General features: G+C 36.1%; 1 protein-coding gene across 1 annotated transcript; it reads left to right on the forward strand.

Annotated features, from left to right (window-relative positions):
* Positions 1-19061: 19061 nt before the first annotated feature.
* Positions 19062-20072, forward strand: LOC136033965 (craniofacial development protein 2-like). Its single transcript, XM_065714995.1, has one exon. The coding sequence runs from the start codon at positions 19062-19064 to the stop codon at positions 20070-20072; it is 1011 nt and encodes a 336-aa protein (XP_065571067.1).
* The last annotated feature ends 3137 nt before the right edge of the window (positions 20073-23209 follow it).

Below are 23209 nucleotides of genomic sequence, written 5' to 3' on the forward strand. Positions count from 1 at the left end.
TTACTACTTCTTCTATTACTTCAATTAAATACTACAAGTAGCAAAGTAGTAATGCTACTACTTCTATTAATACTACTGCCACTACTGTTACTACTAATACAACTGCTTGAACACTACTACTGCTACTACTTGTCATACTACTACTAATACTCTTACTATACTAGAACTGTTGAGCGAATGAAGATGAAAATTTGAGATATTGTTGAGGGGGAATTTGAGCTAAATAAAAACACACTGTGTGCATGCAGATTGTAAAAGGTCGTATCTCAAGGATAGATTTTGGTATTAAGTTGAAACTTCCAGAGAATACTTAACAGGGGAAGATCAATTGATCCAAATGCCAATATGCGCACAGGACTACTAATAGCTGCCTACCACTACTGCTAATATTGCTATAGTTACTACTATATTTGTTGGTTTTATCAGAGGGTTGGTCGTATCAAAAAAGGTTTTACATTATCAGGAGGGGACTCATTCAAACCAATGTTGAAATTTTTAATGGACTTTAAAAGTAGCAAAAGAGATTACAACAGAAAAAAATGATTTTTTGGCCTTTTTGTCGCTTAGAGCAAAAACCTTAGCTCAAAGTGGGCCAAAATGCTGCCAAGTGAAGATTCTGATTTTTCCTTCAAATTTCAGAAATCCTATTGCCGTACGGTTGTTTACCCCTATGTAGTTCATACAAAGTAAACGGCTATTCTAAGTAATCAGGTTTAGGCTCCATCTAACTGAGTTTATTTATTTGAAACGTTATTAATTTGTGTGCAGTGATGCATACTTACAAAAAAGCTATTAAGGGGCGGGGAAAGGATTAGCAGATTTTTCCGGGGGTGGCTAAGTGGTGCCAATATCCTAACACAGTGAATTTTGGGCACATTTTTTCCGGCATTCAGTGATAGGTTCTTAAGACAGGTAGGGGTTAGGAGGATGTAAATCCATGCCATAGTTTTCCTTCGTTCTGAGGAATATTTTCGAAATAAGCTTACAATATGGGTGCTGCGGGATTCCAGCTCCCTTGTTACAGAAATGCTATAAGTGTAATGCAAATTATTACTTTCAAACGTTTATAATAACAGAGGAAGAAGGGAGAGGGGGAATCCCCCAGAACCAGATGTGTCCATTGAATCCCGCTCTAAAAAAAAGTGAAAACTATAATCCTAAGCTTCATTTTTGATTTTTCGGACCCCCTTCGCCACGAAATAATCCTGAGGGGTCCAAATTTTTTAGGATGATTATCCTTCTTAAAATATTGTTATGCAAAAAAAAATGAAGCTTGAACGCAAAAAAGTGGTTTAAGACAGGTAGGGGGAGCAGATTTCACAGAACTTCAGGATATCCTAAATCAAACAGTGCCTAGCATCAAACGTCAAGTGACGGAGTGGCTTTTTCTTAATAGAAATCGAAACGATAAAAGACAAAATCTTGATTACAATACATCCAACAATAGAGTGTATTTTTATGCCGATTCTAAGCATGGAAAATTCATTAACTTTAAAAATTGTCAGCGAAAGTTGATAGTTCACGACAATTTGCGTTATTTTAAACAAAGGGTTAAATATCCCAAAAAAGGGACTTAGCTTGATAAAAATACCCAATAAAATTAAACATTTTTAGAACCCTAAAACTAAATTTTCCCGAGAAGGTTGGTCAAATATTCATATGTTTTGTTGTTGTTGTTGTTCGGTTGTCTTAAGCCTGAGATCGTAGATTGACGAGAGACGGCATATTCAATTGCAAAATTCAAGTTTTAGTGACCCTTTAAAGTAATTAAATAAAAACAGTATTTTTTTAACTGAATGTAGGGACATTAAAACTTAAAACGAATAAAAATTATTCCGTAAATGAAAGGGGCTGTCCCCTCCTCAACGCCTCACTCTTTATGCTAAAGTTTGACTCTTTGTCACAACTCTACTTTTAAAAACAATAGAAACCTTAGCGTAAAGAGCGAGGCGATGAGGAGGGGACATCCCCTTTCTTATACGGAATAATTTCAGTTCGTTTTAATTTTTAATGTTGCTCCTTACTTCCAGTTAAAGAAAATTTGTTTGTTTTTCTTTATTTAGTTTCTGAGCGTTTTTCAACTAAGGCAGGTTCAAATTTGGCTCACCATGCATGAAAAATTAAAATAAAATTTACACGTTATTTTGGCAGACTTATTCCATATATGAAGGGTTGCCGCCTCCTCAACACCTCCTTACGCTAAATCTGCTAGCACTTTTAAAAAAGCTTCCTATTCTAATTAAACTGTCCCCGTGTTTCAGTAGACGCTCTTGAAAAATTGGGCCCAGCAATCAAGCTTTGGTGTAAAGAGTAAAGCATTGAGGAGGGGACAACCCTTCATAAATGGAATAATTTTTGTTCCTTTTTCAAATAATACCGGTAAATCTGGCTAACCCTCTATTAGATATAAAAAATCACCCAAAAATGTCTGTATACTTCCCAATAACAAATACTGTACGTAAACAATGGGCGGATTACATAACTTACAAGCCTCTCCCCACGGACTGTGGGGATTAATTTTACACCAAAAGACTTGATTATTTGATCTTTCAACTATACTGAACAAAATGACAAACTCAAAAGTTTGACCAGATAATTTTGGGGAAAAAGTGGATATGGGAGGGGGTCCAGTTGCCCTCCAATCTTTTTGGTCACTTAAAAAGGGCACTAGAACTTTTAATTTCCATCCGAACATACCCTCTCTCGATCTTCTAGGCCCGTTATTTCTGAATAGTCACTCCTGGGGAAAAAAAAATTAACAAAACCAATTAAACACGCATCAGTGATCTGTCTTCTGGCAGAAATCGCTAAGTTCCACATTTTTGCAGATAGGAGCTTGAAACTTCTACAAAGTACGCCGAATTTGATGGTGTAATTTTCATTAGGATTTCTTTAATTTTAGGGGGTGTTTCTCCCTATTTCAAAAATCAGGGAAATTTTCTCAGGCTTATAACTTTTGATGGGTAAATTTAAACTGATGAGTTATATATTAGAAATCAGCATAATGAGCTGATTCTTTTAATGTATCTATTGATATTAAAATCTTTTTTTTTTCGAGTTTCGGTCACAATTGAGCCGAGTCACTTCTTATTTACAGTTCTTTACCACGAACTGTTTGACACAGAAATGATTCCACATCGAAGTACTTATTTTTACTATTAGCGAAGCAATGCATGAGATGCCAAAATGTTATAGAACCAATATTTTGAAATTACCAATTGGCTTAGAAATATCACCGTGATATTCATACTGTCTCCTAATCTCAGACGTGGCACCAATGAGAGGTGGCACGTTCCTCATTAGACATATACCAAGTTTATAAAAAATTATCAATTATAAATAACAGTTTTTCAACAAAATAATGGTTATAGAGCATCCCATAGTTACTCAGCAGCTAACAGCGTTGGGGTCAGTAGATTTTTGTACAGGAGGAGTCTCAAGGCATCATAAAACTGCATGTTTAGACCCGTGTTTTCAAACCTTCTATGAGATGCGCTTCAGAAGAACATGGAGAGAGAATTGCACAAAATTTGCAATAAGGCTTCTGTGGGATAACAAGCTACTCTTATTGCGGATACCATAGTTTTTAATACATACCGTTGGTTTTTAACTCGTAAATCAATGTGATTAGAAGTTAAACCTTGCTGTGAGATCCTATTTATGAAACTTTCAGTTCATATTACAAAGCAAATACACTTAGATGAGCGCATGAATTGATTTGTGGTGGTCTTGAGGGTTTAGGGTGCGGAACTATATATTTAGTACTAAGAATACTCATAGTCGTTTTGATTTCACTTAGTCGCTAAAAAATGTGTCGATGCAGTGTGATGAGAAAATTGAATACTTTAACAGGTTTAATAATCCCTATTCGCAATAAGATTTTACTGATACCGAGGTTTAGCTATTGCTAAATGAGGCCACTCAGAATAAAATTATGAGAATAAAATGAGGGGCCACTCAGAATATTTCACAGAATTTTTTAGCCAATCAAAAAACTCTGAAAAATCTGATTTCCTTAAATTAGTGCTAGGTGAATCTCGGTGTTAACTAATTGTCATTCTGAATGGGATAGTAGCATTACCAGTAAGATATGGCACAATGAAGATGTAAAAGGGAGCATAGCCAACAGTCAGAGGCTATTTTTCACAGTTGTCAACAGTATAGACGAATTGGAAGTCAATTCTTAGAAGTAAGATTAGAATGTTAGAGGCACAATATTGCACCTTTTGTGCCCATTGTAATTGGTATGAAATAAAAGAAATTGATAGGGGTCAAATTTAGTTCGGAAACATCAAGGGGTCTGCAACTTGGCGCTTCAAATAATTGAGAAAGATATACTGGACATATATTCAAGAAAAGCTATTTACGAATATGATGAGTGATTCAATCAACTGACCATATGTCAAACAATGAGCCACGGCCCTTAAATGAAGTAATTTCTTTCCTATTTTAAGAGACAATTTTTGGGGATTTCATAGTCTACATCAATGTTCGTTTACAGAATTATTATACAAAATTTTGTTTCGCATTTTGAATGCCACCTTGTTAACACCAAGTCTATCTTCCTCTTACAACAAAGAGAAAAAGATGAATGCCTTATACTTACGTATTAGAAAACGTTCTTTAACCCCACTGCTTTATATTTTGGACGTATTTCTGCAAACCAATCATATTGCTCCTTAACTCTTTTTAAGTCGTGTTTTATTGGTCTTGTTTCAGTTTAGTTTCAGTCCATTATACTTAATAGTGTTTTTTTTACATATTTAGTAAACTCAAGGCCGTTTTATTTGCGATATCCCTTAAGTGTGTCTTAGAACAACAAACTAAATAACCCCACTTTTTCTACCCGATGTCATATTTACTCGTTATTGCCACATCGAAATTCGAGCCAGAAGATAGAACCCAAGCTATGATTGCTATCTTGTCTGATATTCTAAGCCGATAAAAATTATAAACATTTTTTAGGCTAAGCATTTTTTTTTTTTTTTTTTTTACAAGCAAACCCTCAGTTTCATTGTGCTTCCATTTCCTGATCCTAAAGATACTGCGGGTCTCCAGGTCAGGGATGTCAATTGGAGCGAAAACGGCTATCAGGAGGGCTGCAATTTCCCCCTAAATTCTCCCTCCTAGATTTTGAAAACTACACTTTTCGTATCTTCATCCAAAATATGCGGGCACCTCCCCCCACATTTTCGTATGTTTTGAAATTCTAATAGAAACCAGAAGATAGAGCCAGAAGATAGAACCCAAGCCATGATTGCTATTTTGTGTGATATTCTAAGCCGATAAAAATGACAAACATTTTTTAGGCTAAGCTTTTTTTTTCAAGCAAACCCTCAGTTTGCTTCCATTTACTGATCCTAAAGATACTGCGGGTCTCCAGGTCAGGGATGTCAATTAGAGCGAAAACGGGTATCAGGAGGGCTGCAATTTTCCCCTAAATTCTCCCTCCTAGATTTTGAAAACTACACTTTTCGTGTCTTCATCCAAAATATGCGAGCACCTCCCCCTACATTTTCGTGAACTGGTACTAATGCTCATGTTTTGAAATTCTAATAAAAACCGATAAAAAACTTCAAATCTTCAAAAAACTTCAAACTTCAAAAAACTCAAAAGAATAATGAAGCAAGAAGCTCCTAAAGGAAGTCCAAATTGACTACAGGAGTTAAACGGCACGCGCTGAATTGTGTGAAAAATTAATGCTTGATTCAATCCATAGTTTTGCATGTCATAATAGGGGTCAGGCAGATGTTAAGCGTAATATCTCTTTCTATTACCGACAACAGCCAGATGTTAAGGCTTCGCTATTGTCTCATAATTTTTGACGAGTAATTTTTAATTGTAGCAGTATTCAGAAACTTAGGTAAACAGTCGGTATATTTTTCTAAAGATAGCAGACGAAATGTAACCATTTTGTTTTTAAATCTGGGGGCAATTTTTCTTTGATGTAGGTAAGAATTTAGTTATGAAAGGTATTCGGTGTTACACATAAACAACTTAGTACGAGTGGATGCTGACCTTTGAAAATAATAAGGAAGGGATGAAAATAGCAATGCACTGAGGGAAAACTATTATTCCATTTCAAAGGGGTCCAATTCAGTCTATAATCTATAGCAATTTTGTTTTCAAATATCCAATAGATCGTGGTAACGAACTGTAGGCTAAGTAAGGAGCGACCCGGCTCAATAGTAACCGAACCTCTAAAAAACGGAATGTTGATACTGATAAATACATCAATAGAATCGGATTATTATGCTGATTTTAAATATATATTTCATCAAGTTCAGTACTAACCGTCAAAAGTTACGAGCCTGAGAAAATTTGTCTTATTTTCGAAATAGGGAAAACACCCCTTAAAAGTCATAGAATCTTAAAGAAAATCATACCATCAAATTCAGCGTATCAGAGAACCCGACTCTAGAAGTTTCAAGCTCCTACTTGCAGAAATGTGATTTTTTTTATTTTTTTGCCAGAAGAACGATCACGGATGCACGTTTATTTGTTTTTTTTTTTCCAAAGGCGATTGTATCCAACCATTGATCCTAGAATTTCGCAAGAAGGCTCAGTCGAACATAAATTAAAAGTTCTAGTGCCCTTTTTAATTGACAAAATAGTGCAGGGCAACTAGGCCCATTCGCACGCTCATGTTTTCCCAAAGTCACCGGATCAAAATTTTCATATAGCCATTTTGTTCAACAGAGTCAAAATATCTATTAAATATGTCTTTCAGGACGACTTAATCCCCCACAGTCCCATGGGAAGGGCTGCAAGTTATGAACTTTGCCCATTGTTTATTGAGTATTGGTTATTGGTAAGTATACAGACTTTTTTTCTAGTGGGGGGTGGGGTCAGGGAGATTGGGCTATTTGAGAGAATCTTTCCGTGGAGGAATTTTTCCTTGAATATTTTTATGAAGGGGGCGCTGGATACCCCAGAATTATCTAAAAAACGATCAGAAATTAAATTAAAAAAAACAAGTTTTTTTTCAACTGAAAGTAAGGAGTAACATTAAAACTTAAAACGAACAGAAATTATTACGTATATGAGGGAATTCGTCCCCTCGTCAATACCTCGCTGTTCAGGCTAAAGTATTTTTATTAACTTCAAAAAAGGTATTTATTCTGATTCAACGGTCTTTGTGATTCAGGGGTCATTCTTATAGAATTGGAAAAAAAAAATAGGAATTTAGCGTGAAGAGGAATTTAGCGAGGTATTGAAGAGGGGGCGAATCCCCCTCTTCCAAACATAAAAGAGGGGGTGAATCCCCCTCTTTTATTGAATTCAAAAATTCAATAAAATAAAAGCAATTTTTTTCCAATTGAAGTTAAGGAGTAATATTAAAACTTAAACGAACACAAATTATTACGAATGCCTTTTAAAGATCATTTCTTTCATTCATTTTAGTCATTAGAAAATTAATCAACTTGTCATTCTCACTTTCATAAAAATAGTTTCGACCTCTTTGGCCGTTTTGTTACTATGCCTTACAAAATTAGTTCCACAAATATCGCTATTTAAAGCTACGTGAAGAATCTTTCCATGGAGAAATTTCTTCTCGGGGGATGGAATTTTTTATGGAGGGGGAACTGGATTTCCCGACAGTATTTGAAAAATAATCAGTAAATAAATAAAAAATAGTTTGTTTTTTTTCAAATTAAAGTAAGAAGCAACATTAAAACTTAAAACGAACAGAAAATATTACGTATATGAGATGGGTTGCCTCTCCTCAATAGCTCGCTCTTACGCTAAAGTTTGTTTTTGTACTTTTAAAAAAGGTTATCGTTCTAATTAAATAGCCTTTGTGATTCAGGAGCCATTCTTAAACAACTGAAACAAAAATAAAACTTAGGTTATTATTAGTTTAAAAAAGTAAAATTAATACGTAAATTTTGTTTTAATTATTCATGTACCAAATTCAAAACCTGCATTAATTCAAAAACGTTCAGAAATACAAAAAAAAAACAAGTTTCTTTTAACTGAAAGTAAGAAGCAACATTAAAACTTAAAACGAGCAGACATAATTCCGTATATGAAAGGGGCAGTCCCCTCCTCAACGCCCGGCTCTTAACGCTAAAGTTTTTTATTGTTTTATAGAGTTGTGAGAAGGAGTTAAACTTTTGCGTAAAGAGCGGTACGTTGAGGAGGGGGATAGCCCTTTTCATTCACGGAATAATTTCCTTTCGTTTTAAGTTTTAATGTTGCTACTTACTTTCAGTAAAAAAATTGCACGTTTTAATCTAATACAGTCAAGGGATCATCCTAAGTGCGAAAAGGAGCTAAAAAATTGTTAATCCTGGCAGTGGTATCAATTGGGGGGGTTTCCTAGATTTATTTGCTCCTCCTACATTTTGAAATTATATTATTTTAGTGTTCTCATGAAAAAAATAAAAAAAAAATGAAAAAAAAATAAAATACCCCCCCCCCTTGATTTTGAAAAATAAATCGACTCCCTCTACATTTTCATCAATGAATAAGTAAAGAAATCAAACAGTTCGTGGTAACGAACTGTAGTAAGGAGCGACCTGGCTCAATAGTAACCAAAACTCTAAAAAATGGAATTTTGATATCAATAGCTACATCAAAAGAATCGCATTTTAATGCTGATTTTAAATATATAAGTTTCATCAAGTTTAGTCTTACCCATCAAAAGTTACAAGCCTGAGAAAATTTGCCTTATTTAGGAAAATAGGGGGAAACACCCCCTAAAAGTCGTAGGATCTTAACGAAAATGACACCATCAGATTCAGCGCATCAGAGAACCCTACTGTAGAAGTTTCAAGCTCCTATCTACAAAAATGTGGAATTTTGTATTTTTTGCCAGAAGACAAATCACGGGTGCGTGTTTATTTGTTTGTTTTTTTTTTTTGTTTTTTTTTCCAGGGGTCATCTTATCGACCAAGTGGTCCCAGAATGTAGCAAGAGGGCTCATTCTAACGGAAATGATAAGTTCTAGTGCCCTTTTTAAGTGACCAAAAAAATTGGAGGGCATCTAGGCCCCCTCCCACGCTCATTTTTTCCCAAAGTCAACGGATCAAAATTTTGAGATAGCCATTTTGTTCAAAATAGTCGAAAACCATAATAAATATGTCTTTGGGGTATGACTTACTCCCCCACAATCCCTGGGGGAGGGGCTGGAAGTTACAAACTTTTACCAGTGTTTACATATAGTAATGGTTATTGGGAAGTGTACAGACGTTTTCAGGGGGATTTTATTTTGTTTGGAAGTGGGGCTGAGGAGAGGGGGCTATGTTGGAGGATCTTTCCTTGGAGGAATCTGTCATGGCGGAAAAAAATTCAATGACAAGGGCGAAGGATTCTCTAGCATTACTATAAGAAAACAATGAAAAATAAACATGAAACCGTTTTTTCAAATGAAAGGAAGAAGTAGCATTGAAACTTAAAACGAACAGAGATTATTATGCATATGAGGGGTTCTAAAAATACTTTAGCATAAAGAGCGAGGTATTTAGGAGGAGATAAATACCTTGCTCTTTATGCTAAAGTATTTTTAGTAATTTCAACTATTTATTCTACGGCCTTTCTGATTCAGGGGTCATTCTTAAAGAATTGGGACAAAACTTACGATTTAGTGTAAAGAGCGAGGTATTAACGAGGGTACAAACCCCCTCGTATACATAATAAAAATATAATGTTATGAAAGTTTGTTACTTAAGTTAATTCTTAAGTTACGTATATTTTTTACTAATAAAAACGTTCGTTAAAAATTAAAAGTTCTAGTTGCCTTTTTAAGTAACCGAAAAATTGGAGGGCAACTAGGCCTCCTTCTCCACCCCTTATTTCTCAAAATCGTCCGATCAAAACTAAGAGAAAGCCATTTATCCAAAAAAAGAATTAATATACAAATTTCATTTTAATAATTTATGTGCCGAGAGCCAAAACCAAACATGCATTAATTCAAAAACGTTCAGAAATTAAATAAAAAAAAAACTAATTCTTTTAGCTGAAAGTAAGGAGCGACATAAAAACTTAAAACGAACAGAAATTACTCCGTATATGAAATGAGTTGTCCCCTCCGCAATCCCTCGCTCTTTACGCTAAAGTTTGACTCTTTGCCACAATTTTACTCTTTAAAACAATTAAAAGCTTTAGCGTAAAGAGCGAGGGATTGCGGAGGGGACAACTCATTTCATATACGGAGTAATTTCTGTTAAAAAGTAATGTCGCTCCTCACTTTCAGCTAAAAAAATTAGTTTTTTTTTATTTAATCTAGGTAAAGAATCTAGTTCCGTACTTCCGTGCTTATTAAAGACTAATTGGAATGTTATAAGCATGAATAGAACTAAACAAGGATAAAAAATAAATCATATAAACTTATTTATTAAACGAAGTAAAACCGACATGAAAAAATAAACGGTGAAAAATTATAAAATTAGAAATAATTACTTTATAAAACGAAGTAGAAAATGGAATATACAATAGACAGGAGCAGCGAATACTGAGAAATTCGTAGGATTGGAATAACATTTTTAAGTTTTCAAATTAGAGTTTCCTAATATATTTCAAACTCTCCTGTTTCTTATTTGATATCTAATATAATGTTCAACAAGCCTAAGTAAAGAGCAATAGTGGCACACAACATTTTTTTTTCAATCAAGGGACTTCGTATAGAAGGAGTTGTCCTAGAAACTTTAAAAGGACCTCATTCGATTGAAAATTGAAAGTCCTAGTACACTTTTTAAGAGTCAAGTATGATTCATAGGAAACAAGCCCCTCCCATGCCCATCAAATTCCCCAAACATAGCTAATCAAAATTTTGGAATAGCTATTTTGTTCAACATAGTTGAGGGGTCCAGTAATTATTCCTTTGGGGATGTCAACCCTCCCCTCCCATTACCCTCAGCGCAAGGGCTGTAAGCTATGCAATGCATCCTATAAACAATACATCCATTGTTTACGTTTACATATAGTATATGTTATTGAGAAAGGTGGGCATGTTTGACCTTTACTTTCCAAAAAAAACGAAGGGCATTCAGGTGATCCTTTCAGAAAATGCTGAGGGGAGTGTTGAACTAAATTAAAACACTTTTTGTGAACACGGATTGTCAAACGGGCGTAACTCAGGAATGACTGAAGATATTGCTTTGGAACTTTCAGGAAATAATAAGGGAGATTATCAATCCACCAAAAAGGCAATATTTGCACGCTACTACTACTACTACTACATCTGCTAGTACTACTACTACTACTGCTGCTACTACTACTACTACTACTACTACTACTACCATTTCTATAGCTACTACTGCTTCTCCCACTACTACTACTACTACTACTACTACTACTACTTCCACTACTACCACTAAACTGACAACCTCCTGACAGCCAAGTACCACTACTACCATTGACAACCCCCTGCCTTCTCAAGACCAGAACATAATTTGAACTTTACTGAAAACAAAATACATTTTAATTGTCTTCACTTTGTTAATTTTAATGAATCAAAACTATTAATTAAGAATTTAAGTAATAGATGTCAGTATAGGAATATTAAACTGACAATCCACGTTCATTTGTATTTCTTTTATAGACAGCGCATTAGCACTGCCTAAGTAAAGAGCGATGTGGGCACAATGTATCACTTATTTACTTTATTTTTTTTTTTTTATACCAGGGCACTTCGAAGAAGCTGTTGCAAAAACTTCAAAAAGGGCTCATTCGATTAGAAATTGAAAGGGCCAGTACCTTTTTTAATAGTCAAAAGTGGTTGGTGGGCAACTAACCCCCCCCCCACCCACGCCCAACACTTCCCCAAACACATCCAATCAAAATTTTCAGATAGCTATTTTGTTCAACGTAGTTGAAAAGTTCGTAAATAATTTCTTTAAGGATGAAAACCTTCCCTCCTCCCCCACAACCCTCAGGGCAAGGGTTGTAAGCTATGCCCTGGGGATTTTTAAGGTTTATATAAAAAGGGTGATCGTGTAAACATCGGTGGGGGCTCACTGGATTGATAGTCAGAGATTCTAGTGAACCTTTTTAAGATCCAAGTGATCAGAGGGTGAATACCGCCCCCCACACACCTCGTATTTTCCCTAAATGCAACTGATAGAAATTCTGAGACGGCTATTTGTTGTAGCAGAAACTTCTAAAAAGGTTCATTTTAATGGAAGTTGAAGGAGCCAGTACCCCTTTTAAAAGTCGAAAGTGACTAGAGGGCAACTAACGCCCCCCCTCCCACACTCAACATTTTGTAAACACATCCAATCAAAATTTTGATATATTCATTTTGTTCAGTGTAGTCAAAAGGTCCGGAAATTATGTCTTTGAAGATGACAATTTCCCCAAACAGCCCTCAGATAAGGGTTGTAAGTTATGCCCTAGGGGCATATAAAGTTTTTATTGAAAGAGTGGTCATACAAACTTCGGAGGGGGCTAATTGGATTGATAATAAGAAGTTCTAGTATCCTTTTTAATATTCAAGTGATTTTAATATTCAAGTGACCCCCCCCCTCAACACCTCGCATTTTTCCTAAGTGTATCTTAGAGGGCAACAAGGCCCCCTCAGAACCCATCAATTCCCAAAATATATCTAATAAAAATTTTGAGATAGTCATTTTGTTCAACATTGTTGAAAGATTTGGAAATTATATCTTTCAGGATGCCAACGCCCCACAGCCCTCAGCCCAAGGGTTGTAAGGTATACCCCAATGACATATAAGGTTCTTATGGAAAGGGTGGTCGTATAAACTTTGGAGGGGGCTCATTGGATTGAAAATCAAATATTCTAGTTCCCTTTTTAAGAGTCTTCGGGATCGGGGGCACCCGCTCTCCCTCCTCCCCCCCACTACGTTGCATTTTCCTCAAACGTATCCGATAAAAATTTTGGGATAGCCACTTATTGAAAAATAGTCGAAAGATCATACAGATTTTGGGGTAAGTTATGCCAAAAGGGCATATAAGGTTTTTATGGAAGGGGTGATCGTGTGAAGCTAGTATCTGCCATTGAGAAAGGCATGTATGTATGAACTTCACTTTCCCAGAAGACGAAAGGTATTCAAGTGAGACTTCAAGAGAATGTTGAGGGGAGTGTTGAACTAAATCAGAACACACTACTACTACCACGCTACTTCATTTTCAGCATTAGGGGAAATATGAACTAAATCCAAAGACGGTATGTGCATGCACACTGTCAAAATAACGTATCTCAAGAATTGATTTTGGGATGCTATTAAAAATTTCAGAAAATGCTTAAAGGGGAAGAGTATCTCACCAAAAGGCAATATGTGCACACTACTGCTAATATTTCTGTTACTGCTACATTTACTACTACTACTAGTACTACTGCTGCTTCTATTGCAACTACTTGTAGGGCTAAGAGCATTAAGATGAAAGTTTCAAGAAGTATATGAACATAAAGGTTATCAAAAGGACATATCAACAATGTCAAAGCTATGGCTGATTTTATTAAGCTGAAACTTCCAGGACTTGATGAGAAGGATATTCTACTGACCAAAAGGCAGTGGGCTAATACTGCTGGTGCTAGTAGTACTACCGCTATTCAATTATATTACTAGCAATGCCAGTCAAAAAATTTTGACGGGGAAGAGGAACTGAATAAGAACACGCCCTCTGTATGCAGCTTCTCAAAAAGGTGTAACTGCAATATCTTAGGAATAGTTTGGTATATGAAGTTGAAACTAACAGGGCTTGTTGTGAGGGATGTTGAACTAACCTAAAGAAAATACTTGCATCCTAATGCCACTGCTTCTATTCATACTACTGCTGCTGTCACTATTATCATTACTTCTATTGCTACAACTGTCACTAAAGCTTAGGGTACTACAGTTAATTTTACTGGTACTACTACTACTACTACTACTACGACGACTACTACTACTACTACTACTACTACTACTACTACTACTACTACTACTACTACTACTACTACTACTACTACTACTACTACTACTACTACTACTACTACTACTACTACTGCTACAATTACATCAAAGGATATTAAGGCGAAAAATTTAGGATATAAAGAAACAGTATGGAAGAAAGTGGAAGCACACTATGCCCACACAGGTTGTCAAACGGACGCATCAGAAATGCTCCAGGAATGGTTGATGGAATGTATTAAGCTGAAACTTTAAGCGTGTGTTGAAGGGAGTGTTGAAGAAACCAAAGGTGCTATGTGTATACTGCTACTAGTGCTGCTACAAGCTTTGCTACTGTGAAAGCTAAGGGTATTAAGGTGAAGCTTTCAAGGAGCATTTAGGTGGATGTTGAACTAAATCAAAACAAACCATGAGTATGTGGACATTCAAAAAGGTAGCAAAGCAATATCTGAAGAGCAACTTATATCATTAATTTAGACCGTTGATGGTAAGTTATGGGAGACTTTGAACTAGCCAGATGGCGCTATATGTATTCTATTAATGCTACTACTAGAGTTACTGTAACTAATGACGCTAAGGCTGTTAAGATGGAACTTAGAGGGAACGTTTAGGAGTTTCAATTAAACAAAAAAAATGTATACATGCAGGTTTACAAAGGGGCATATAAGTAATATCACAGGCAGCATCACTCTATAATAACTAGAAACATTATTGAAACTTGTAAAGGAAACTTTTAAACTTGTAAAGGAAACTTTTAAACTTTTAAATTCGATTCAAAATTAAAATTTCTGGTGACCTTTTAAAGAGTAAAAAGAGACTGGAGGGCAAACAGCCTGTCTCTCAAACCCATTCATTTTCTAAGCGCACCCAGTCAAAATTTTGAGACAGCCGTTTTGCTCAACATAGTAGAACAGTCCTGCAACTATATCTCTAGATATATTAGGCATGTCCCCCCCCCAAAAAAAACTGTACAATTGACCCATTATGCTTCAAAACTAAATGTTTCTTTAAAATAAATCAAAAGACATTCTGTTTATGGCTGCCAAAAAGACACCTCAGCAATATATCGAGAACGCCTGAGGGTATTAAGTTGAAACTTTTGAGGATACTGATATTACTGCTTCTGCTTTTACAATTTAAATAACTAGAACTGTTTTCAGCTCACAGCTTTTAATAATTAAAAACTGAGTTAACTGCTTTCAAGTTAGGTTCGATTTAAGCTCCGAATTTCGAAAGCAAAAGTGATTTTCTATTAATTTTTTTACACTCAGTCACCAATTAAAAGATTTGGAATTTACCCAGTAGATGAGTCTTTTGTAGTCATAAGTACTTCTATTAATTATTCGGTGCTCAGCCAGCAACTAAAACACTCGGAATTTGTGTGTCAAAAGTGCTTTTATTGAATCTACGATACTCAGTCAACAACTTAGTCACTCAGAATTTACCTACTAGCTGAGTTTGTTGCATGCCAAAGTGTGTTTTATTAATTTTTGATACTCACTCAGTAATTAAGGCTTTATTGTACTATTTCCTCCATATGGTTGTCATGTCATCGCTTAGAATTTGTACAACTCTATTAATTTTGACTTTGTGCATATCCCAATACTAGGCAATGCTTTTCAAAAGGCTTTATTGCATCATTTCCCACATGGAGCTGTCGTATCATTGCTTAAAATATATTTTGTATAAACCCCATTTATATGTATACTTCATTTATATTTATTTATACCTCATATTTATATATTACTTTATATATACCCAAAAAAAGCAAAACTTTGCAAAAGTCTTTATTGTATCAGTTTTTCTTCGAAAAGCTTTTTATGTGAAAAAAGTTTTTTAAGTTAATCTCAGTAAAGGACAAATTATGTTCCGGTCTTGAAAAGGCATTGGGGTTGTCAGCCTACTCATGTTAATTTCAGCTCATTTTGGGTTTATTTATTTATTGATGATGATTTGTGGTAGTCCTACACCTGGAAGATTACTTTACTTCATTTTTGCTCATTTCTGGTTTAATTTAGCTCATTAATTTTCTTTGAAAACTTATTTTGTGGAAAAAGTTAAATTCTTAATTTAATTGACCACTCACTATTGATATTATTCGTCCCAAAGAAAAAATTGACTTCTTATTGCTTCTTTTTTTAAATTTCAATTACTTCGTTCTTCTTTTCTAATACTGTGCGTTTAAATAGCTTAAATTCTATTCAAAATATCAACCTGTATTGTTTTTTTTTTTGTATGTTGGAGTAATTTCCGGTAGGCAGCATTGGCACAGCTAACACGCTACTTCAGACAAATCAGACATGATTTATTACTATATGCTTTTCTTCAAGGAGCAAATCAATCATTGTTTTGTTAGATAATAAAAACTGCTAAAGTATATCGTTAAAAGAATGTCTGTAAATGGATTTAAAAATGTCGATAAAATATCTATTGGTTATCTTAATGTAACACAAAAAACCTAATTCGTTATAAAAGTTAATTACTTAACTTGTTATTAAAGTTAATTTGTTTTGGTACTTGTCGATTATTGGAAGCACACCCAAGAAGGATATTAGTTTAACCCTGATGAGATATAACAAAACATGATGATAAGATAATACTTTAGAAACAAAACTATGAAAACCTAACGCAGCCTAACGTAGCATAACCACCCCCCCCCCCCTAATGTCAAAATACATAGCCAAATTTAAACAAATCTGATGCATTTTGTCTAAGACGAATACATTGCATCATCCGTCACTTTATAACTATGATATGAAACACTTTATCAAACAGTTCGTGGTAATGATCAAACAGTTCGTTGTAACGAACAGTAGTAAGGAGCGACCCGGCTCAATAGTAACCGAAACTCTAAAAAATGGAATTTTGATACCAATGGTTACATCAAAAGAATCGCATTCTAATGCTGATTTTAAATATATAAGTTTAATCAAGATCAGTTATACCCATCAAATGTTAAGAACCTGAGAAAATTTGCCTCATTTTAGAAATTAGGGGACTAAAATTCATTCGATTATGACTAAAAGTCATACGATCTTAACGAAAATCACACCATCAGATTCAGCGTATCAGAAAACCTTATTGTAGAAGTTTCAAGGTCCTATCTACAAAAATGTGGAATTTCGCATTTTTTGCCAGAAGACAGATCACGGTGCGTGTTTATTTGTTTTTTTTTTTTCCATGGGTAATCGTATCGACTGAGTGGTCCTAGAATGTCGCGAGAGGGCTCATTCTAACGGAAATTAAAACTTCTAGTGCCCTTTTTAAGTGACAAAAAATTTGGAGGGCACCTAGGCCCCCTCCCACGCTCATTTCCCCCCAAAAGTCACCAGATCAAAATTCTGAGATAGCAATTTTATTCACCATAGTCGAAAAACCTAATAACAATGTCTTTAGGGACAAATTACTCCCCCTCAGGGAAGGGGCTGCAAGTTACAGACTTTGACCTGTGTTTACATATAGTAATGGTTACTGGGAAGTGTACAGACGTTTTCAGGGTTTTTTTTTGTTTAGGGGGGAGAGTTGGGGGGGGGGGGTTACGTTGGAGGATATTTCCATGGAAAAACTTCTCATGGGGGGAGAGAATTTCAATGAAGGGGCGCAGGATTTTCTAGCATTATTTGAAAAAAAAAATAAATATGAAAAGTTTTTTCTACTGAAAGTAAGGAGCAGCATTAAAACTTAAAACGAACAAAAATTATTACGCATATGAGGGGTTTACTCCTTGTTATACCACACTCTTTACGCTGAAGTATTTTTAGTAACTTCAACTATTTATTCTACGGCCTTTGTGATTCAGAGGTCATTCTTAAGGAATTGGGACAAAATTTAAGCTTTAATGTAAAGAGCGAGGTATCGACGAGGGATGAACCCCGCTCATATACGCAAGAAAAACATACGAATATAGAAGTTCGTTACGTAAGTGAATTCGTAAGTTACGTATATTTTTTACCAATGAAAATGTTTTTTGAAAAATTGAAAGTTCAAGTTGCTTTTTTAAGTAATCAAAAAATTGGAGGGCAACTAGGCCTCCTCCCACGCTCATTTTTCCCAAAAGTCACCGGATCAAAATTCTGAGATATCCATTTTATTCACCATTGTCGAAAAACCTAATAACAATGTCTTTAGGGACGACTCACTCCCCCGCAGTCCCCGTGGGAGGGGCTGCAAGTTACAAACTTTGACCTGTGTTTACATATAGTAATGGTTACTGGGAAGTGTACAGACGTTTTCAGGGGGATTTTTTTGGTTTAGGGGGGAGAGTTGAGGGGGGGTTATGTTGGAGGATATTTCCAGGGAAAAACTTTTCATGGGGGAAGAGAATTTCAATGAAGGGGCGCAGGATTTTCTAGCAGTGTTTGAAAAGACAATGAAAAAATAAATATGAAAAGTATTTTTCTACTGAAAGTAAGGAGCAGCATTAAAACTTAAAAAGAACAAAAATTATTATGCATATGAGGGGTTTACTCCTTGTTATACCTCACTCTTTACGCTGAAGTATTTTTAGTAATTTTAACTATTTATTCTACGGCGTTTGTGATTCAGAGATCATTCTTAAGGAATTGAGACAAAATTTAAGCTTTAGTGTAAAGAGTGAGGTATCGACGGGGGTTGAACACCCCTCATATACGCAATAAAAACATACGAATATAGAAGTTCGTTACGTAAGTTAATTCGTAAGTTTCGTATATTTTTTACCAATGAAAACGTTTTTAAAAAAATTAAAAGTTCAAGTTGCTTTTTTAAGTAATCAAAAAATTGGAGGGCAACTAGGCCTCCTCCCTCGCTCCTTTTTTCTCAAAATCTTCCGATTAATTGCAATTAATTAATATGCAACTTTAATTAATTATTTATGTGCGGAGAGCCAAGATCAAAACATGCATTAATTCAAAAACGTCCAGAAATTAGAAGTTTTTTTTAAAAAATAAAAGTAAGGATAAAAGTAAAAAGTAACTCCGCCTGTTATACAGTCAGTCCCAACCCTGGAAAAAGGAGGAGGGTTGGTCGGAGGGCTAGTAATCGGCCACCGTAAAACCGATTACTCAAGAAACAGCAATAGATAGCTTTGGATTGACTTCTTCTTTGATGACGACTAACGCACGCCCCCGAACAGGATTCTTGAAAACGACCGAGTGTTTTTGTATTAGATACTGGAATGTTAGAACAGTTAATCAAGTAACACAGCCAGAAAAACTCAACAGTGTTATGAGGACCCTTGATAAGTTCCGTATTGACATTGCTGGACTCTCTGAGACCAGACTTACCGGTTTTGGTACTTTGAATAGTGAAACATACCATATTTTGTGTTCTGGACTTGAAACTAGAAAAGAGGCAGGTGTTGGAATGGTATTAAGTAGTCAGGCCAAAAAATGCCTAGTGGACTGGGAACCTATTAATGAGCGGATCCTTCGTGCTCGCTTTGCCACTTCTCAGGCCAAATTAACAGTTATTGTTGTGTATGCCCCAACCAATGATACCATTGGTCAGAACAAAGATGATTTTTATCGCGTGTTGTCAAATGTTGTTACTAAAGCTCATCGGCACGATATTGTGACTTTGTGTAGGGACTTTAACGCTAAAGTTGGAAGTGATGCCTCCTATGCCACAGTTATCCTTGGTAAGCATGGACTGAGGGAAATCAATGATAATGGCGTACGTTTAATTGACTTCTGTGCGACTCATGAACTTATAGTCGGCGCATTATGGTTCCCTCATAAACAAATACACAAATATACTTGGAACTCGCCTGATGGTGTAACAAGAAATGAAATAGACCATATTTTAATTGCCAAGCACAGGCGACGTTGTTTAGAGGATGTTAGGACCTTTCGAGGTGCCGACTGCTATTCCAACCATCAACTTGTTGTTGCTAAGTTTAAGTTGAAACTAAAAACTATCATAAAGCCCCAGTGGTCAGTAAAAAGATTTAATGTGAGAAAACTGCAGGACCCGTATGTATTACAAAAGTATACATCTACTTTGTCAAATAAGTTTTCCATGCTAAGGGACGAGCTGTCAATTGATAATCAATGGGAAAAGATCGTCGAGTCCCTGAAAGAAGTGGCACAAGAAGTTGTGGGATATAACAGGAAGAAGAAAGAGCAGTGGATATCTGAAAGTACTTGGGATATCATTGATCAAAGGGCAAAAGTCAAAATTCTCGTATATAGACATGAGCATAACACGACATGCACTAGAGAATATCTTGATGATTGATAACTCGTCCCTTAGCATGGACAACTTATTTGACAAAGTAGATGTATACTTTTGTAATACATACGGGTCCTGCAGTTTCCTCACTTCAATCTTTTTACTGACCGCTGGGGCTTTATGACAGTTTTTAGTTTCAGCTTAAACTTAGCAACAACAAGTTGATGGTTTAAAAGCGCAGTATAAGTTTCTCAATAAACAAGTCAAAACACGGACTAGGAATGATAAGAGGGTGTTCCTCGAAACTATGGCTAATCAGGCTGAAGTAGCCACCAGGCGGAGAGATAGTCGTACTGTGTACGCTATAACGAAGGAGCTTGCGGGTATATCGAAGGCTTCTTCAACCCAAGTTGAAAACAAAGAAGGCATCTTATTAACCCAGACGGATGACATAAACCGACGCTGGATGGAACATTTCACCGAGGTATTAAGTCAGGTGCCTCCCAAAATTTCTTTAAATATCCCTGAAGAAACACTGTTCGATCTTGGAATATATTCCGGACCTCTCTTACCGAGTGAAGTAAAAGAGGCTCTAATGACTTTGAAAAACGGAAAGGCAGCCGGTAACGATGGCATACCCCCAGAACTGTTGAAATATGGTAGAAGCACCCTAGCAGAGCCCATGTTTGAATTTTTGTCACGTGTTTGTGATGATGAAAAAGTCCCGAGTGAATGGTCAAAGGCAGTAATTGTAAAACTCTTCAAAAGAGGACAAAAGACTAAATGTGATAATTGGAGAGGCATCGCTTTACAATCGGTTGGCAGTACCAAATTATTCTCAATAGAATTCAAAGTAAAGTGGAGAAAGTTCTGAGAGATGAACAACATGGATTCCGCCAAAACAGATCGTGCTGTGGCCTAATATTTAGCTTGAGAGTCCTTCTCGAAGAATCTAATGAATGGCAGGTTCAACTACTCACAGTATTTATTGACTTTCTCAAGGCCTTCGACTCGATACACCGCGAAACCATGTGGAAAATTTTAATACATTACGGGATCCCGATTAAATTTGTAAATATAATTAAAGCGCTATAGCTCGATATTATGTGCTCAGTACAAACCGAGGGTGGCCTAACGGACTGGTTTACCGTTCAGTCGGGTGTAAGACAGGGCTGCATTCTATCGCCACTGTTATTTGCTATAGTCATAGATTTTGTGCTTCGTGGATTTAGCTTCAGTGGGGGTCTACAATCAAACCCACTAAGAGCCCTTCATGATGGTGTTTTTGCGGACGATATTGCACTCTTCGTTCACGAATCAGAAGCTATACAACACAATATAAATGAACTTGGGCATGTGGCAAATGCTGTTGGACTCTCTATAAACGCTAGCAAGACTAAATCAATATCAAATGCGGTTATTCCTGACTTAGCTGAGGGACTTTTGGTCAACAATGAGGAAATTGAAGTAGTGAGAGAGTTCAAATATCTCGGCAGCATTCTTACGCAAGATGCCAATCCTGAAAGAGAAATTTTATGCCAAATAGCATTGGCTGGCTCTGCCTTCAATTGTCTCAGAAATGTTTGGAGAAATAAAAATATTCCCAGAAGTTAAAACTCAGAAGTTATAATAGCAATGTCCTCTCCGTCCTTATATATGGTTGTGAAACTTGGAGTATCACTGCGCAACTAGGAAAACGACTACGGGCCTTCGATAATAACTGCCTAAGATCTATTTTGAATATACATTGGACTGAGAAAATAAGAAATGATGAGATTTATACCATGACAAACCATACCCCATCCTTGATGCCTTTAGAAAGCGACGATGGATGTATTGGGGGCACATGGTATGAATGGGTGATGGAAGGCTACCTCATGACATATGGTGTTGGATATACCCTGGCCTCAACACACGTTGGCTGACATATATAAAACCAAAATACAAATATTATTCAGGAATAATAGCTATTATTTAAAAATATCCTGAAACACCTCGGACATGACGTCAAATCGAAATGAAAAAACCGAACTAAAGGTTTACAGCCCCCAATCTTGAAAAATAAGGAAAGATACTTTTTTTGCATGGGTAGAAGAGATCTATCTGTGTTTCTTTCCATCGGTGGTAGCAAGTTATTCAAAGATGGTGGAGAGATAATTAATTACTCGTTTGTTACTTGTGCTCATGTATTTGTGCTTTTTACAAACTTATAGTGCTGGTGCCACAATGAAGTGCCAAATAAGACTATTTGGGGGCCATTTTCGAAGTGGAAAAGTCTAAGAAATGTAATAAAAAAGCAATTGAAACCACTGAAAACCGTTCAGCGTAGTTTTGCAGTCTCCCATCATGGTTGTAGCAGTAGAGGCAGAGTAGTAAAGGAAAACTGCATCCCATCCCAGCATGAATTTTTAAAATGAGTTTTCAAAGAAAGTGTAAAGTGAACAAAAATCCCAAGTCAAGAAAATTGGAGCATATTTATTATTTACTAGCTGTTGGGGTGGCGCTTCGCGCCACCCCAACACCTAGTTGGTGGGGGTGCTTCGCGCCCCCCCCAAGCCCCCCCGCGCGCGTAAGTCGTTACGCGCCATATTAGTTACGCGCCATTGTAGTTGTGTCCCTATGTCCCACCTGTGAATATAGATAGATATATATATATATATATATATATATATATATATATATATATATATATATATATATATATATATATATATATATATATGTTTTTAACTACGTAAAACTTGCGAATATACAACACTCTTTGCTGTCCCATTGTCTGTGCATATAAATAGATTGTCAGGTTTACCGAATCTTGAACATGCAACATATAATGGTCCATGGGAAAACAATCCGTATTCAGATCTATACCTCATGATTCTAATGATTGCCCTTGAGCTTTGTTGATGGTGATTGCTAATCGACCATTCCCTGAGTCGCCATCGTCATTTATATATCCCCCTGTGCACCCCGGCGTCCCCTTTGTAGTTATGTCCCTGTGTCCCGGTCGTCATTTATATTCCCTGTGTCCCGGTCGTCATTTGTGTCCCGGTGTTCCAGTCTGTGATTTCTCTTTGAGTGTCCCGGGCGTCATTTATATTCCTTGTGTCCCGGTGTCCCGGTCGTCATTTATATCCCCCTGTGCCCCCCGGCGTCCCCATTGTAGTTGTGTCCCTGTGTCCCGGTCGTCATTTATATTCCCTGTG

This window comes from Artemia franciscana, chromosome 2 (genome assembly GCF_032884065.1).
Source record: "Artemia franciscana chromosome 2, ASM3288406v1, whole genome shotgun sequence".
Lineage (NCBI taxonomy): Eukaryota > Metazoa > Arthropoda > Branchiopoda > Anostraca > Artemiidae > Artemia > Artemia franciscana.

What these genes read in the sequence shown, in the direction of transcription:
- LOC136033965 (XM_065714995.1), top strand. Translation starts at nt 19,062, where the DNA reads ATGAGGACCCTTGATAAGTTCCGTATTGACATTGCTGGACTCTCTGAG.